A 20,000-nucleotide genomic window follows, 5' to 3' on the forward strand; every position below is an offset into this window, starting at 1 on the left:
CATTTCTCGCCACAAAACAAAGGCAGCTACTGTCCACTGGAATTTGGTCTGTGTGAGGGGGACTGTGACAGGCCGACAGTAGGTTGTGAGTCAAAGGCGAGATGAATGCAACTGAGTAACTTCATTATGACACCGAGTATATATACACACTAGGTCCCGGTAAGGTCACAAAATACAAATAGGCTATTTCTTGTCAAACCAGCAACCGGTTCCGTTAACAGTTAACAATGAAATAGGCAGACAGGTTAATACAAGTTGCAGTCAGTGCGAGGGGAGAGCAAAGATACAAAGGATAACATATACAAAATAGAGAAATGTCGTTACTATGACACACGGGTGGTACATGGCTCCTCCCCTAAAAATGACATACTGTACATGTTAAATAGGGCGCCCTGATCAAGAGAAGCAAACTGTTGGCAGGTCATCTGGCAGGAGATAAGCAGGTTTTAGACAATCAATGGAGACCCAGTCTTCTTTGCCACGAATATTTAGTAGGAATGCTTTCGAATTGCGTCGGATCACAAGGAAAGGGCCCGTGTAAGGGGGCGTTAGAGGTGGCTTGCTAGTGTTGTTGTGTAGGAAGACGTGCGCTGCATAGTGCAAGTCTGTCGGTATGTGATGCTTCACTGGGGGCTTGTAAGTCTGGCGGCATGGAGTAAATTTTCCCACGACGTGACGTATGCGCTGGAGATTGTAGGAGGAGGTTGCAGAAGAAAAAAATTCGGCAAGGACTACCAACAGGTCACCACACACCATTTCAGCTGCCGAGACGTCGAGGGCATCTTTAGGAGTGGTCCTTAGTCCCAGGAGGACTCAGGGAAGCTGAGTAAACCAGATGGAGTACTTGCAGTGGGACATCAAAGCTGCTGTGAGGGTGTGATGAAAACGTTCAACCATTCCATTGGCAGCAGGGTTGTAGGCAATTATCTGATGTAGGGTAATGCCCAGGAGATTCGCTAATGATGTCCACAACTGAGAGGTGAAAGTGGTACCCCTGTCAGAAGTAATATGCTCAAGGATACCAAATCTTGCTATTCATCCTGAGAGTAAGACAGATGTACATGAGGCAGACGTTTCAGTTTCCATGGGAATGGCTTCAGGCCAACAAGTGGAGAGGTCGATGACAGTAAACGAGTAACGATGTCCTTGTGATGTTAGTAGGGGGCTTACAACGTCGACGTGAATGTGGGCGAAACGACGCTGAGGTTGAGGAAAGGTGCCCACTCCTGAATCTGTGTGTCGATGGACTTTGGAAGTTTGGCAAGAAGTACAGGCGTGGACCCAATCCTTGGCATCCATAGTAATGCCATGCCAAATGAACTTCGTCTTCAGAAGCTGTGCAGTAGAACAGCGCGAGGGATGTGAAAGGCCGTGAATGTAATCAAACACTTGAAGGTGCATGGGAGCAGGAATCCACGGTCACAGTTTACCAGTACTAAAGTCACAGAGTAGGGTGGTGTTGGAGTCTTCGAGGGGGAGGTCTTCCCAACGGAGGGATGTGCAGGATGTCCTACATGCTTGTAATCCAATCCCAGTTGAACGGCGGCCAACGTGTTTCTTGGCAGGGCATCGGTAATGGAATTAATTTTCCCAGGGACGTGTTGAAGGGTACAATTGTATTCAGTCACGCCGGAGAGATGTCGGCGTAGACGGACGAACCAGGCATCAGACTGTCATGTGAAGGCATGCACCAGAGGTATGTGGTCTGTGCGAATAAGGAAGGGCGTACCTTCTAAGAAATGGCGAAAGTGACGGATAGCCAAGTGCACCGCGAGCAATTGGCAATCGAAGGACAGTTTTCTGCTGAAGAAGGCCAATGGGCGAGGCGAGCCTTTGACCACCTGTTCGAGTACTGCACCAATAGCGCCGTCGCTGGCATCATTGGAGAGAAGGAGAGGGGCATGTGAGACGGGAAAAGTGAGAGCAGCAGCGGTTGATAGGGCAATATTTGTGTTGCAGAAGGCCGCTTCTTGAAGGGGACCCCACTTCAGGTCTTTTAGAATGTCCTTGAGGGAGGCGTAGAGTAGAGCAAGAGTGGCGGCAATGGCTGACAGAAAACGGTGATAATAATTAATTGATCATGCCAAAGAATTCCTGCAGTGCTTTGACGGTCGAGGGCGTGGGGAAGTTCTGAACGGCTGCTACCTTCTCAGGGAGGGGATGGATTCCTTCAGGAGTGATGCAGTGCCCTAAGAACTACACTTCATTGGCACCAAAGGTACACTTGTCGTACTGGACTACAAGGCAGTTTTGTTGCAGGCGGTCAAGCATGCGCAGGTGATGGAGGTGTTCCTCTTTTGAGGAAGAGAACACAAGTATGTCATCCACGTAACATACACAGAAGGGGAGGTCCCCTAAGATGCCATCAACGAGACGTTGAAAAGTGGCTTCAGCATTACGAAGGCCAAAACACGAGTAATTTAAGGTTTATGTACCAAAGGGAGTGGTGATGGTGGTCTTAGGGATGTCTTCTTGGTTCATAGGCACCTGAAAATACCCCTTCAGGAGGTCGAACGTGGAGAAAACCTTCGCTTTGTGCAGGTAGGAGGTCACATCGGCGATGTTTGGGAGGGGGTAGTGATCCGATTCTGTTTGCATGTTCAGGCGCCTGTAATCCCCACACGGATGGAGGGAGCCGTCTTTCTTCAGGACGATGTGTAAGGGTGACGACCATGGACTGGAGGCCTTTTGGCAAAGGGCCATTTCTTCCATTTTGGCGAATGTCTGTTTGGCGGCTGCCAATCGATCCGGTGCCAGATGTTTGAATTTGGCGAAGACTGGGGTCCCGTCGTCTTGATATGGTGATGAATACCGTGTTTGGCAGGAGCTGTGGGCGTTTTGTGAAGTTCTGGACGGAAAACTTCCGGGTACGACGTGAGGAGGTGGGCGTAGGCATTCGTTGGTGTGCTGATGTGGAGAGCGAGGTTGGAGGGGGTGGATTGAAGAGGTGTTGACAGGTTGATGCAAGTTGCTGTCAGTGCGAGGGGAGGGTGAAGATACAAAGGATAATATATACATAAAAGAGAAATATCGTTACTATGTACGATCGTGTGACACACGGGTGGTACAGGACCCTTAATGGTCATAGGAGAGATTTTCAATGTAATTTTGACCTTGAGTGAACTAAAACTTAGAGTCTCATTCCAATGTATTAACAAGTTTTGATGATTTGTATTCACAATGCATGAATCATAAAGATGATGGTTACAGATAATTAGTTAATTCATCTGTGTTAGATAATACATGTAATAGTTCTAATTGTATGATATTGTAATGCAATTGAATATTTCATATTGAGAATGTTAAAACGGATTTTGAGCGAAGCGAAAAATCTATTTTTGGGTAAGATGGCCATGTCGTCCTGATGGAAGTTCCTTAAAGGCAGCTTCCTAGGGTATATTACAACTACGGCGATATTCCCAGAGAATTTACCTTAAGGTACCCAGAATTCTAACTCCTGGAGCGAGTATCCCTAAAAAAGACCTTAGGGATATCGTAAATATCAGTGGACGTATTCTTGACACGCCTCATAGCAATCTATACCCCGAATAGAGTTAACACTTCGTAGGGGTCAAATGACAAGAAAACGAAAACGAGAAAGAAAAGGGGAGAGCCGTTCGTAAGGCCCTCTCTTCTCCCGTTTTGTAAGCGTGCCCTGCGCCGATTCTGGCGCCATCTGCATTCCTTGTAGCGAAACACGAGGTGCTACAGATACTGTATGTAGGGAGGGATCCTACGGCCCTTTCATTGAAAGGGAAGGGCGGGTCCATCAGGACGACATGGCCATCTTACCCAAAAATAGATTTTTCGCTTCGCTCAAAATCCGTTTTTTGGGCTCAAGCCATGTCGTCCTGATGGAAGTATACCAGAGCATTACTGTATCTGTGGATTCTCAAAATGTGCCGTACTCCTCGGAAATATTTCCCCCAGTCGACGCGACCTAGAGACCTAAGATGTTACCGTCATACATCTTTTCAACTAATCATAAACCATGATAGAGCTTCCTGCCCCCAACAGGGAAGAGTCTTACTAGACTCTGGGAAAGTCTCGAAGAGTACATATATCTAAGTATGAACCCCAGGCAAGCGAGTATAGTGGTCTCACCCCATACTGGGTAAAGCGAAGTTCGAAAAGAATCACTGTGTCAATATGAAATATCGACCAGTCCTCCGCTCAAAACACGTATTGGACAAAGGTTCATATCCGCTTAGGAGGAAACTCGTAAATCCGCCACCATCCCTTTATGGGATGGAGTCCTCCAGCTAAGGGGAAGCATAAACCAATGCAATATTAGCTTGCATAAGGGAACATTCTATTAGAATTATCCCCGGGTAAATATACATAGAATGAATGCTCACAGGTGAAGGAGACGCAAGGTTCTCAAGAACCAGTTTATTGACAGACAATAAACAAACAGGTTAACCACACTCATATATATATATATATATATCTATATATAAGAGGAGGATAACTAAAACTTTAAGCATAAGTATGATAGTAAACAGCAACTTGTTTGTCTGAAAGAAAAAACATTGGAGCCACTTTTAAGATACCAAAGTATCAAAGTCAAAAGTCTGTTTTACTAATCAGTCACATTAGCGTTAGAAACGCTCGGCACGCATGTTTGCACTTATGCTGGGTTCACCTTTGAAAGTGGAACACTCAACGTGGGTCACCCAGTACCCTCACATAGTATGTAGTACAACATGTGACTACATACTCACCCTGGAATTAATTGTCCCAATTAAGTTACTGTTCCTCGCAGAGTTAAACAGCAGGGTTAACGACGCAACCCACTGCCACCACAGAACCTCTTAGTTGCTGCACTTGCTTCGCATAGTGACGAAAGAACACTCTGGAAGACTTCCAGCCAGTGTACGAACGAAGATGTCCAAAATCCCTACAACTAAAGAAGTTTAAGGATGAAGCAACTTTCCTCGGATCGTGACCTGTGGGTGAACAGTCAGGATCCGCTCTGCGAATAAGATATGTGATTTTCGCCCTGAGTTATTTCAGTAATAAATTTTGAGCCTGACGTTTCTCCCCTGGCCAGATGGCCATCCTTGAAGTCTGAAGTTCTACGAAGATAGACCTTTAGGCATTCCACTGGACATAGAGATGCATCTTCTTTCAGAGGGCAGATTCTTCAGGGACCCCACCTGATGGTGGGTAACTTGTTCTTGGTGAGAAACGTAGGATCTGGAAATAGGTTCAGTTCACCCATCCAGGGACTGAACACGACCTTCCTCTCTCGAGAGGGGTATGATCTCACTAACCCTGGCCCCGGACGAGAGTGCAAAAAGGAGGATAACTTATGGGTCAAATCCTTTAACGCACACTCCTTATTGTTCAACAGTGAAGCAACATGAAGAACTTTTCTAAAGACCATGAATTGGGCTTTGGAGGTGCTAAAGGTCTGAGCCTAGCGCAGGCTTTCGGAACTTTTATAAGAGATCTCGTTAGCGAGGTCGACCTGGAAGGCATATAGAATGGATCTTGTCAAAGCAGGCCTACATGATAAAATCGTGTTAGTTACCGATCCATAACCATGGAGATGGATGAAGAAAGACAAGCAGAAGTCCGTCGTGATCTCCTGCGGAATCTTCGTCTGACAAGGGCTACCCATTCTCTCCAAGATGACTCATATTGCCTTATAAAAGGTTTGCACTTATAATCCTTTAGGAAGTCCGTGCTGGCTTTCGACATCCCGAAACACTTTCTCACCTGATTAAGGAAAGAAATCATGAGCTGCTGGGTCCGGGTTTTCTGTGATGAAGCGCAGACAATTGACTTCTGGACTCACTGGGTCAGAACTGGATCTGGTAGCGGACGAAACTCCAATCGTAGTTCCAATGCCAGAGGGAACCCCACACTGTTCGGTCATTTGTGGGCCACTACTGCCGCTACTCCCTTAAATGATCTCAGTTTGTTGAGGACCCTCAACAGAAGGTTGTAAGGAGGGAACAGATAAATCCTGAACCATCTGTTCCAGTCGAGGGACATCGCGTCCACTGCTTCCGCCAAGGGGTCCTCGTACGGGGACACATACAGGGGCAACTTCTTGTTGTCTTTCGTCGCAAAGAGGTCTAGCCGCAGTTCTGGGACTTGACTCAGAATGAAGGAGAATGGTCCTGCGTCTAGGGACCATTCCGACTCTATCGGTGTGAACCTGGATAGAGCGTCCGCTGTCACATTGCGGACTCCTTAAAGGTGAACTACTGACAGGTACCATTTCTTCTTCCCCCAAATCGGAAGATGGCCAACATCACCTGGTTGAGAGGTGGCGACCTTGATCCTTGTCGATTCAAGTATCTCACAACTCCCCCGCTGTCCAGCACCAACCTCATGTGGATCGAGCGATGCGGGGAGACTTTCTTGAAGGAAAGAAGGACTGTCATAGTCTCTCGAAAATGACTGTGAGAGGTCTTGAATAGACTGGACCAAGACCCTTGGGCCTTTTTCTGATAAGAGTGAACTCCCCATCCCTCCTTCGAGGCGTCTGGGTGACTCGTCACCGACGGGGGAGGTGGATGAAGAAGAACCGACTTCCTAAGGAGTCTGGCTTGGGACCAAGGCCTGAGAAGAGTATTTCGACGAAGCGGAACTGGTCTTCTCAGATCTCTTCGCGCATCTGATGCATAACTACTCCAATCTCCGGTTGCATCCTTTAGCTGTGCTCTTAGCACCGGGTCTGTCACCGAAGTAAACTGGAGAGACCCCAGTACACTCTCCAGTTCGCATCTGATATCCATACGGAATCTAGAAGTCTCTTGACAGAACCAGCTATCTCCTTTCTTTTCTCCGCCATGACGGAGAAAACGGTGTGACATTAGGTCCCAGTGGATTCACACCCACCGGAACTTAGAGATGGAGGAAGTTGAGACTTTTCCTGTTGATCTTGAAGCCTAGATAATCTAGGAAATGGATCACATACAGGGAAGCTTGCAAGCATTCTGTCCTGGGTGCTGCCCACCCCAGCCAAAAATCCAGGTAGGCTACTACCTGAATTCCCTTTAGGCGTAATTGACTGAGAACTACGTTCGCAAGCATCGTGAAAATCCTTGGGGCTATTTTAAGCCCGAGAGGCATGGCTTTGAAGACGTATAGTCTTCGTTGTAGCCTTAACCTTAGGTAGGAGGGGAATCGACAATAGATTGGAACGTGCCGATAGGCGTCTGACAAAACTATGGAGGCGGTAATTGCCCTCTTGGGCAGTAAGGTCCTTATGTGTTGTATTGTTAGCATCTTGAACCTGTAGTTCGCTATGAACCTGTTAAGTGGCGACAAGTCCAGAATGACTCCGAGATTTTCGAGTCTTTCTTGGGAACACAAAACAGCCTCCCTTGGAATTAGATGGACTTTACCCTTCGGATCACTTTTCCTCTAACAGTTCATGAATGAACTCCTCCAGAACGGGGGTGGAGTATCGGAAAAACGCCGAGGGTATGGGGATGGAGTGCTGTACCAGCTCCAGCCCAGTCCCTTCTTGAGTAGGCTGTGGACCCAGGGATCGAAGGTCCACCGATCCCAAAAGCGTTGGAGACTCCCTTCTACCAATATCATCTCGCTCGGACTGTTGTCCTGAGGTCTTGCCTCTCTGACCTCGACCACCCATGAAACCCCTTCTCCTTGAGGGGCGCCTAGACGAAATTCTGGCTGCTCCTCTAGGCTTGTTCGACAGGCAGTTGACTGACCTTCGAACGATGGGTTGAATGCCGGAGACTGTGTCGACACGAATTGGGGAACCCACTGAAGTGTGGTCGGGGTTTTTGCCACCATCTGGGGCACTGAGGGCATCAGCAAATGCCGTTGCTGCTGATGTCTACTTGACTTAGCTGGCCGAGAAAGTATCCTAATCCTTTTAGTCTTCCTCCAAGGTTGGGGACCCCATCCGGGGAAGAATTTCTCTTGGTAGACAGGCCCCACTCCCGGAGAAGATTTCTATCGTCCGTGGCGGCCCTATCAACCTTTTTGACCGACTCACTAGGGAAAAGGTCTTTGTCCCAACTGTTGGAGGAGATTAGTTTCCTTGGCTCGTGCCTCATCGTAGCCCGGGCGAACTCGAATTCCCTACAGGTTCTCTTCGCCCTGACGGAGCTGTAGAGATCCTTCGTCATAGTGGCCATATGAGTCTTGATCACAACCATGAACGTTTCATGGACCTTGGGATCACTTGTCATCGTCTCAACGTGGACTGAAGAGACAAAGAGGCAGCCAGTCTTTCTTTTGTCTAGAGTTCTCTCCGCAAAAGAAAACCAGACAGCTTAGAGAGGATCTCGCCGAACCGGCATCCGACAAAATCCGCCTCCCACATCTGGACTGAGAAGGTAAGATGGACGTCCTTCCAGTCCTTGATTTGCTTACTAAATCTTCCTTTCTAAAGGCCAGCAACAAGGGTTTACACTCCACCAGGGAGGGGAAAGGCTTGCCAGCCTCGACTGTTTTCAAAACCGCCGCAAACCCTTTCAGCGAAAAAAAAGGGGGAAGGCTGTGGCAGGAGAGGACACAAAGGAAGGGAGCCTCTTACTCAAATACAGCTACCCTTGAGTTCATGACGCCCCTCTCTTTCATCGAAGAAGAAAGCAAGGCATGAGCCTGTCATGGTCTATCACTACGACCTCCTTAGGCTCTGTCTCTTCCTTTGAAGCTGGTACCTCCTTCCACCGGACCTTGCAGTCCGGATGTGCCCCTGCAGTTACAATGCAGCTGCCTTCCCATTCTTCTCCCTCTGCCTTTGTTGGATCAAGCCAACAATGGAGGGAGGGCCTGCTCTACTGCGAGAGCAGATGATGTTGAGGGAGCAGGTTCAAGGACCTGAACCGGAGCAGCCGACCTCTCTCGGCCTCTTCCGCTACCTTGTCCGGAGCTCGAACTTCATCCTGGCCTTCTGCCAGGAGGTCTTCCTCCAGACGTTCGGACACGTCTGGCATCCTGTCGTCCAACTGGATGCTAAGCAAGGCGACCGTGACTTCAGCATCCACGGGATCTGAATTAAGGGGACCTCCTCTTGAGGTTGGGGAATCACTGTAACAGTTGATGCCCTAGGAAAAGAAAGCCCTCATCTTCTCATTTGGAAGATAAGGTCCAGAGGTAATTTTATGAAAGCCCCTCACCCAGGTACGAAGCTTCTCCCTAGCTATATCCCTTGAATCCACCGTTGTAGGGGAGACGAAAATGGATTTTGAGCGAAGCGAAAAGAAAAACCTCAATAGATAGGTTAGTGCATATGAAACATACCTGGGGAACCCAATACCGGAGAACATCCGTGGAGACAGCGCATGCCACACGCCTCCTTCAGAACCATGTCCGCAGAAGCCCTACTGCGGACGTTGCAGAAATACATCCGCACTACGGATGGTCCTCCTGTAAAGAGAAGAAATTTCCATGAGTATCAAGTGAACTACGTATCACTGGATATGCACAGTAGCATAACAAAACGGAAAGACACATCCTTGTATTTCCCGCACACCCAATTGTTGTAGCCTTCCAATTCATAAAATCGTATAGTTAATCTATGCCAGATTAACCAATGGAAAATTTCCAAAGGAAGAAGGTGTAGCCCCCCCTAAGGAATGATTTTAAAATACCGGATAGTAGACAAGAAAGAACTCACTTTCTTATCTGTAAGGCCAACAACAACGGGTCGTGCAAGACCACAAAGAATAAGGAAAAGACACATACTTGTGAATCCCCCACAATCACCTGTGGAAGCCCACCAGCCATTAAAATCAAATGGTTAGTCTTTGCAAGAATAACCAAAGATCATATTTTCCCGAGGGAAATTAGGTGTAGCTCACACCTAAGGTAAGATTTTTACCATTCTGGCTAAAGATGAAAAGAGTTCTCTTTTCATCCCTGTAAGGCAACACCAAGTGACTGTACAAGGCAACACAAGTAAGTTAGAGAAGACAGTGTTGTAACCTACTATATCATGTTCTCCCCTGGTAGAAGACATTAAACAGGGAAGAACTGATACAGTACATGAGGGTGGTGTGCCGGCCGGCTCTTGCCGGTCAGCACCCCCACCCCCTTTTCCAAAGGTAGGTCTCAAGTATGCAACTTAGGATCACCCAGACGGGGGAGAACTCCAGTTCCTATGCCTGAACCGGTCGGTAGTGGTTGCCGGTCCATAGCTACCCGGTTGGTACCCAGCTGCCGGCCATCACTCTTAGTGGCCGGCCAACCGAGTGATGTAGCAGGCCGGCCCGGCAGCGGTGAGTAAACCCTGCCGGCTGGCATCCACTCCAGGTAGCGTCCGGCTGCCGGCCGCCACTCAAAGCGGCCGGCAGGTGAGCAAGGAGACCGGCCAGCAAAGGCATAAGACCACTGCCGACCGACCGCAAGAGAACTAGCGAACACCCCCCTACCGACGGCCGGCCACTAGGCCGGCAGACGGCAAGGACAACACAAGAGAAGACAACAGAATGGGTGCCGGGCTAAGAGGCTATGTACCTCCGCGCCCGACACCCGAAAGAGTGCCGAGAGGAAGGGGAGACACTAAGTCAAGCTTCCTAACCACTGCTTACTGAAACTACAGACGGCAGCGGTTGAGGGACCAAGGAAGGACCGGGCAGCACTCAAAGGATAGGGCCTCTGCCGGTCGGCACTCTCTGCCGGCCGACAGGGGACCACGTCAGCTCCCCATCCCAACCTATGCTAGGTACGGATGTGAGACGACTGACACAAAGGAAACGGAAAATAGAAGGGAAGGACAGAGGGTCCTGTCCAACCTTGCCTTGGTTAAGGATCATTCCAAACTAAGAAAGCTCATCTCAGCCAGCGAGATCCAGGGAGGGAGGCCGGCACTACTGGCTGCCTCCCTAAAACCAAGGCAAGGAAGGAATTGCTATTCCGGAAAGGGAACATATCCCGAACCCGGAACAGCAAAGAGGACAAGTCTGAGGGGTCACCGAGCGAAGGGATCATAATTACCGAAACCTTCCAAGGTGAATCAAGGAGGATAAACCTCCTATGCCCGTGTCAGGCAGCAAGGGAGACTCTGCCCCACGCTAGACCAACACGGACTCAGACTAATACACTGCTGTACTGTCCCCCTCTGAACCAAATCAGTTGGAGCAGGAAGGTACAGTACTACTCCAGCATAGTTATATTTGAAAATTAATTCAAACAAACCACTAGAGTTAAGCCTAAGGCTTAAACAGAGGGAAAGGGTTTGCCCCTTCCCCGAAGAGAAGGGAGCAAACGGGGAAAAGATAATATTATCAAGACCTAAGACAACCTAGCTTAGGCACTAAGAGAATCGATTACCTAAATCACCGAAACTCACTCCAATACTATCTTGGAAATTACTCGAAAAGGGCTGTATGTATAACGTTGCCTAACGCTTTAAGCAAAATAAAATCACACTTGGAAGACTAAATATCATGCAGGAAGTACAAGGACCAATAACTAGGCTACGAAGACTAGTGTTGGTCAGCCTAGGCAAAGCTTTCGCCAGGCGCACTACAAACGCATCATAACAGAATTCCTAATTAAGCTAAGCAGCTAATTATTAAAGCGCAGGGGGCTGGGAACGTCGCTCTTGCTAACAAATAAATCCTATTCTAGCGAGCGACAGCGTCCATGACGCCTCCAGCAGGCAACAGCTCTTGTATCAAAGATAACTCTTATAAATACTTTAATTTTAAACAAGAGCCTACATTTATACATAAAAGAAATAGTACTCAACTTATCCGAAGCAGAAGAAGTTGGAGAAAGCATAATATGAGAGTAAATCCAAGATTTTGGTAGAAACACAGGAAAAAACACCGAGTTGTAAAGCTACGCAAAAAGGAATGCAGATGGCGCCAGAATCGGCGCAGGGCACGCTTACAAAACGGGAGAAGAGAGGGCCTTACGAACGGCTTTCCCCTTTTCTTTCTCGTTTTCGTTTTCTTGTCATTTGACCCCTACGAAGTGTTAACTCTATTCGGGGTATAGATTGCTATGAGGCGTGTCAAGAATACGTCCACTGATATTTACGATATCCCTAAGGTCTTTTTTAGGGATACTCGCTCCAGGAGTTAGAATTCTGGGTACCTTAAGGTAAATTCTCTGGGAATATCGCCGTAGTTGTAATATACCCTAGGAAGCTGCCTTTAAGGAACTTCCATCAGGACGACATGGCTTGAGCCCAAAAAACTACATTAACAGTTGGCTGAAAGTTATTGGCATTTGGCTTTTAAGCCATTAGAATATTTAGGTTGACCTATTAGTTTTAATTGTGCTTCTTAAGAAAATTAGGTTAATGTGTGGTGTTGCATCTTGTTTATGACAGATTTTATAGGAGTTTGTTTGCCATTATGATTTTGATTTCACTATTTGTTTACTAAAAACTAACATGTACAGTATATATTTTATCCATGGATATAGGAGAAAGTAGAGCTAATTTTGATTTTTTTTATTCCATACATATAAGGATATTTGGGACTAGTAGTCCCATATCCACAGCATGCCGGTGAACTTTATTTTTCAGTGGTACTCTCGGTTATCGAGAGATATATTGGGATGATTATGAACTAACCATATTTTTTCTTGTACGACCAAGTACTTAGCCATTTTAACTTCTTTGATCATCAACAGTAACCAATCAACTGGTCCAGACTCTGTCTTCTGCTGAAAATCACAATTTCACGACATCTTTTGGCTATGCATATGTTGAGAGAACTGAAGCTGCTTCTCATCCAGTGGAAGGAACCTTTGATATGAGTGTAGAGGGCGTGTCGTTAAGAGGTGAGGCATTTGAATTCTAGACTCATTTGATTTTTATACTTGTTTGCAAGAATTACAAATTAACCCTTATGGATGATGCCCCTGTACGATTGGTGTTGGAGTCTAGTTTCACTTCTTTTTTTGTGTAATGGACCTTGCCTCTTGTCTTTTTTTTTAGAAGTTTGATATTTGATTTCAGCAAAAGTACTGTATCAAATTCCCGGTGTTAAAGAATTATCTCCTTCCTTTAATTCATTTTCATGTATCATTTTAGATCTGAAATCTATTTATATAAGAAACTTATTTCTTAATGTTAATTTGTATCTGTGGCATACTGCTTGAGTTTGTCATATTATTTTTCTTAATTTCAGAAATATTGACATCAAAATTAATTCCATGCAATTTTGTAAATACGCTAACCCATTTGACTGAGGATGTTTTTTGTTAATCCTACGGTTTCTTAAATGCTCCTCAAATATTTTCTGAATGATATTGTGACTATCTAAGGCATTAGGAAATTGTTATTTTCCTCTTGAGTCAATTATCATCTCTGTCTGTCTGTCTGTCTGTCTGTCTGTCTTTCTGTCTGTCTCACGTTAATGTTGAATTGAAATGATATACAAAATAACTTTAATGCACTGGATTTACCCTAAGCTTGGTATTTGGTATTCTAAGATTTGCTCACCAAACATCTTGCTTGTGGGTCTTTCATTTCTTTGCATATTCATTTTCCATTGTTTTATAGTCATTCCAGATATGCTGTAGCTCATGCCACATTTTCTGCTACTTCCCATCTCCAATATCATTCCCGAATGTTTTGTTATTTCTCCTACATTTTTTGTCATCTTTATCATATATTTTTTATCATTTAATGCTATTGCCAATTATTTACCCATCTGTTTTTTCCTGTATTCACGTTTAGGTTCACTTGTTTGATTTATCTAATTCATTGAGCTTTTAAGTTTAATTGAATGGGGAACTTTTATCTGAGTAAAGTTAATGGTTTCAAATTACTCTCTTTACCATCAAGTTCTGAGTTAAGTTTACTGACGTTTCTTTTGATCAAATGTTAATTTTTTTCTCTACATATTGGGTGTTCAGGTGTTTCATTTGTTATGGAAAATGATAGGTTGGATTTATTATTCTTTGTTTGGAGTAATGCTATAATATCTAGTTGTTCATTAATTCAAATTTCTTGAAATGAATGAATTTCACACAGTTTATATTGAAAAATGTTTCACCTCAAATAATTTCTGGATTCTCTTCCTCTACCTTAGAATTACTACTCGGTCATTTTCTTTAAGTACTGTCTGGGCATTGTCACTTGAGCTTGAGGGGAAAACTTTTGAAAAATAGTCTTCGATTAATTTTATAAATCCTGTATAATTTTAACATACACGACTTCCCAAATTTTGCCTCCTTTGAAAACACTCAGGGCACCTAATTTTCTTCTTCATTTTTTTTCTAGCACACACAGCATTAACAATACACACATCAAGAACTTTCTTTTTTTTTCGCTTACGAATGATCATTTTCTTGTTACCCGTACAACAATCACTGTTGCTGCCGTCACCGAGCTCTAGCTGTTCAGCTATCATCATTTGGAAGCAAGCTTAAAGACCTTTGCCGAACTTTGTTCGATAAGACACAACGTTCGCCGAACAGTGTTCGGTTGTGTAGACGGAGCCTTAGGATACCATTTTTTCCTTGTTTTCTTTTTTATTACGAAGTTATTAATTATAATTATATTTCACTGACTTTGAGAGATTATTATATAAAAGGAATGTTTTGAAGCTGAAGAAACAATCAGAGACCCCCAATATAGTTTAGTTGGTGGGAGTATTTGTCAGATGAATTGCTAGAAAAAGATTATGTTGTTCAGTATAATAATGTGTTTAACTTCTGATCACCATTTTCAGACATAAGTCCAAATATTCATCCAACAACCTTCAAGGAAATGCTCAACAATGCTTTTGGGACGTCAACATTCAGAGTACAGAAACGAGGTGACTGTGATTATGCGAGTTATTTCTTTGAATGGCTTGATAATCCAGGGCAGAAGGAAATTCCTATCATTGACGAAACAAAGTTGGTGTTTGATGGGTGAGTTTAAGGAAATACCATTACTAATGTATTGTGCATCTGCGTCCTGATACAGCCAAGCATTGCTTATTGAATAATATGTTATCATGTCGATGAAACTCCCAAGAGGATTATAATAACACAGTAATACTGTTTTGATATTATGGGTAAATGTGTATATATATATATATATATATATATATATATATACAGGATATATATATATATATATATATATATATATATACAGGATATATATATATATATATATATATATATATATATATATGTATATATATACTGTATATATATATATAAATATATATATATATACAATATATATATGTATATATATATATATAAATATATATATATATATATATATATATATATATATATGTGTATATTTATGTATATATATGTATATATATACTGTATATATATGTACATATATAATATATATATATATATATATATATATATATATGTATATATATATATATATATATATATATATATATATATATAATCAGGAGCAGCAATTACTAGTTCACTGCAGGACGAAGCCCACAGACATGTCCCTCTACTTGCATTTGTTTATGGTCTCTCTATGCTTCATTTGAAATTCTATGGACCCATTCTGTTGTTTTTAATGGCCATTTATTGTCTTCCATTCTCATTATATCTCCTGCCATGTTTACTTTCTTCTTTTACATGTTGCCAGAATATCCTCTACTTTAATTTTTTTTCGTAGCTATGAAGCTCTTTATCTGTCTCTTAGTGTTATTCCCATTATAATTCTTTCCATAGCTGTTTCAATTGTAACTAGTTTATGTTCTAAGAATCTAATGCTTTAGTAAGGCTCCAATTTTCTGATGCATAAGTTTATGCTCGTTGGACTATTTGATTAAATACTTTTCTTTTTAGAGAAAATGGCATTTCACTTTTCATAGCCTCCTTTTTTTTTAGCCAAAAGGTCTCTTTCCCAAGCTTATCCTTATTTTAGTTTCGGTTTCTTGTCTTCGGGAAACAATTACACTCTATCCTAAGTACGTATATTCATTAATAATCTCTAGAGGCTCGTTCATAACCTTTATTTGTTGTCCTTCTCGTATATATATTGAAAATTGTCTTAGTTTTACTTATATTAATTTTCAGTCCTATACATCTGCTTTCTCTATTCCCATTTTCTATCACCTTTTACAATTCCTCCCACGATTCACTAAACAAAACTATGTCATCTGCAAATCTTAAGTTGTTAAGGTATTCACCATTTATATCAATTCCTACATTTTCCTAATCTGAATTCTTAAAAACTACTTTTAGACACGCTGTGAGTATATACATCATCGTAACAGAAATGATAATAAAGTTGACAATAGTATGTATACATTCCATGGCTTTTTTCATTTAGGTTGAGTGCTTCTTGGAGCTTGAGAGATGTTTCAGTGAGAGAGGTACCTAAGGCTGACATTGGCATTACAATTAACAATATAATTACGGTCAAAATTAGCTTGTTATATTCAACGTCTTTTGCCGTTTAGGTTGATTGGAGTCCGATGGAAGAGAGAGAGAGAGAGAGAGAGAGAGAGAGAGAGAGAGAGAGAGAGAGAGAGAGAGAGAGAGAGAGAGAGAGAGAGAGAGAATTCCTTTCTATTTGTATGTGCATTACTTATTGCACGTGCAGTACACTACTTTGGAAAGTTATTTTGCACTCTCTCTGGTTGAGAGAAAATTCTTAGGCAGCGTTTTTCAACCCCAGGTATAAAGGACATTGACCTGTAATAGGCAAAGTAGATCATAATCTTCCTGATGGAGAAGAAGAGATATTCATGATTAAGTATTAATGGATTCTAAAAATATTCCTCCCAACTAATTTATAACAGTTATTTTATAGTTTTGAGATGTTGCTACAATCATCAGACTATAAAACTCACTTCAGAACTCTGAAATTACATAGTTGGACTTTGGAAAGCCTTATGGAATGCAGAGCTCATGAATTACTTTTTTTTCTAGCCTATATTCATCCAGGCAAGTGTATAAGTCGAACAAACTTATTTCTGAAGTCATCCACAAAAGATGTTTGTTATTATTATTATTATTGTTATCACTTGCTAAATTACAACCCTAGTTGGAAAAGTAGGATGCTATAAGCGCAGGGTCCCCTACAAGGAAAATAGCCCAGTGGGGAAAGGAAAGAAAACACAATAAAATATTTTAAGAACAGTAACAACGTTAAAATAAATATATCCCATATAAACTATAAAAATACTGTAACAAAACAATAGGAAGAGAAATAAGATAGAATAGTGTGCCCGAGTGTACCCTCAAGCAAGAGGGTTATCCTTCACCTGGGCTTTGCAGTGAAAATAATAATTCAGGTTAGATCTTTTTCTTTATTCCTCCGACTAGAATTCTATATTGGACATTATGTGGAAGATGTTCCTATTTTCTTAGTAAGCTCATACTAATTGTACCTGAAGAGAACTATTTCACTTACACCAATTGATTCTAGAGTCTGTTTAAGTAAAAGAACTATGTGTAAGGAATGCATCACTTTATTATCTATATTGTGAGTCTGTTTTCTAACCCTACAGTGTCTATAGGCCATAGGTCACTTTAGAAAGAGCAAAGAATGTATTGGTATTTGCTCCTTTATAAATATATATGTGTAAAATTGTAATGACTAGGGTTCCGTATCAGTTTATGTGCCAGTTGTAGTATTTTTTTTTGTCAGAATGTGACAAATGGGACTTGGAATACCAGATAGGTGGGTGTTTTATTAGCTACAATTATTCTCATTGCCTTTACGTTGACCGTGATAATGTAATACCAATATGACCAGTCTGCAGTTAGCTCTATTAAGCTGCACTTATTATGATTAGATTTAGTTTTTAAGATATAAGCAGAATTCATAGATAAGTACCATGACTTGATGATATGCATAGGAAATTTTATACAACTCCCAGGCCCATGGAGTAAATAATGGAACAATGGAATTGTAAATAGAGTATTGGGCACCAAACTTATTTTACATTCATTTTCTTTTCTCTTTAGAATAACAATTCCAATTGTTAATCATATAAAATTTATAATACATATAGAAAAACAAACTGTGCTTTAAAATATTTCACGTTTCATAGGAACGAATGTCATCGTTACAATTTGTTTGCTATGATATAATCCTTCAATTGAAACAAATGGTTGTTGATCATCAAATTTCTATATACCAGCCTTGGTCTCACCCAAGTAATAATAAACAACTTATTTTTAGGTTGCCATATGTCTTTTTATTTTTCGGTTCATTTTGGGAAGTATAAAAAACATAAAATCTGCAGCAGTAAAGTAAGAAGTACTATATTTTTATTCATCAGCAAACCTGGTACAATAATAACGCCCAGAAGACAGGATGAGGCCAGGAATTGGCATGACCCTATTTCGGGTGGATTCTTTACTACCAGGAGAGCAGAGCCCCACGTGAGTTTATTCGTTTTAAACATTTCCTGTTCCAGTTTGTCAACAAATGTGAGAAGTACAATTTCGAGTTTTTAACATTTATTTTCATATTTTCGCTTATTAGATGATGTCCAACCTTCATTAGTGTCAAATAATTTATCTTGTAAGCAATTCATAACTTCATCATCATGTAGAACCATTTGAAATTCATCACAATAACAATATTAAGAATAATGAATATGAATCATATAATGATGTATGATTTCTCACAGTAAAATAAGCACTGGTTTTACTCAGACACTGTTTAGCTATTTGGTTATCCATGAACAACATCAACATCTTTTTCTTATTTCTCTGCGCATCTGGCCACTTGTAAGAAAGTCATAGAGTAAATAGTTCGGAACGCCTATAAAGGCTTGGGTAAGAGTTTTCAATGCACTGTAGTATTGTGAATTTTTTAGTACAAAATTGTTTTTAATTGCTATACGTGTGTAACAATCAAGTATTCTGTTAACAACTATGATGATTTACTGACTACTGAACGAAATGTTACAATGTCAGTGTCCGCTAAGAAAATATTCCCTCACAAACTATAATTATCGAGCAAAACTCCATGGTAAGCTTGTTTATAAAATCTACTAAAGCCTGTAATGAATGTAAGATTTTAGACACATGTATAAGAAGAACTAATACCTCTAGCCAATAAAGATATTGTAAGCAAATATGTAAAATCTATTTATCATATAACAAAAGATGTAATGTATTAGAAAAACCAATTTACTGGTAAAATTAATCTAGGTTCAGCTGATCGAGTGACTGAGTTAGGCTGATTGTTTTTATATTACTGCTTTATTATTTTAATGATAATTCAAAGACCGTCTTGTATCCAAGATTTGTAAGGAAAGATTACATTATCATGAAGCTGTTCCCTTTAATGTACAGTTTTTTTTCTTTTTTATTTTTTTTTTAGTTAAACAGTAAAAAATCCCCTATCTTAGATATAAGCAATTCAGATAACATTAGAACGGTTTACCAAACGCAGAAGTTCATAAATGATAAAAGATGAATTTGCCTCGTGACTAGGGTCAGTCTTTGATCTTTGGTCTACACTGACTTTGCCATTCTTCTCATGGTTATATTGTTGTTTGTAACTTAGAACAATAACATAACTTTAGTACTAACTTCTTCTTCGAAAATATACATATAAATAGAAATAAGGGCCATTACAGATGATTTGAATGTATTAAACTATTATATCTGATCGAAGGGAAATAAACTTCATCATAGTAATTATTTGCCTTAACAAGCTGGAGTCACTTTTGTAGCTAACCTACCTGCTGAATCCATGATTCGTTAACTTCCCTAGAATAGATATAAAACAAACAATCAATAAAATATGCTTAAGCAAACTTTTAAAAACAGTCAGATTCAGAAGTAGTAAACCAAAGAATCAGAAACTTCAAAATGTTATCTCAGAGTGAAATTGTCTTCAGAGCGTTACCATTTTACACCTACTTGACTAGGTAAGTTATACTTGAATTGAATTTTACAGAGCAGTTGGAAACAACAAATTATTATCTCTGACTGGATGGAATAGTTCTATAAGCATGCGTAAACATCATGATTACTTTATAACCATTTGCACTTACAAAATCAAGTGATTTTTTGTATATGGCCTACTCTCCAGCTAAGGCTGTGAAACCGGGAAGGAAAAAATAGGGAGGGTCAAGCAACTAATGAGGTGTTGGATG

At 41.6% G+C, this 20,000-nt stretch overlaps 1 protein-coding gene across 1 annotated transcript in view; it reads left to right on the forward strand.

Annotated features, from left to right (window-relative positions):
* LOC137647050 (fibrocystin-L-like) overlaps window positions 1-20,000 on the forward strand; it is a 215,250-nt gene that overhangs the window by 91,077 nt on the left and 104,173 nt on the right. Inside the window, exons 19-21 of the mRNA XM_068380195.1 lie at window positions 12,583-12,732; window positions 14,631-14,814; window positions 18,168-18,270. Of these exons, the coding sequence (XP_068236296.1) occupies window positions 12,583-12,732; window positions 14,631-14,814; window positions 18,168-18,270 (437 nt within the window). The remainder of the gene's footprint in view (window positions 1-12,582; window positions 12,733-14,630; window positions 14,815-18,167; window positions 18,271-20,000) is intronic.

The sequence above is a fragment of the Palaemon carinicauda genome, chromosome 1, assembly GCF_036898095.1.
Source record: "Palaemon carinicauda isolate YSFRI2023 chromosome 1, ASM3689809v2, whole genome shotgun sequence".
Classification (NCBI taxonomy): domain Eukaryota; kingdom Metazoa; phylum Arthropoda; class Malacostraca; order Decapoda; family Palaemonidae; genus Palaemon; species Palaemon carinicauda.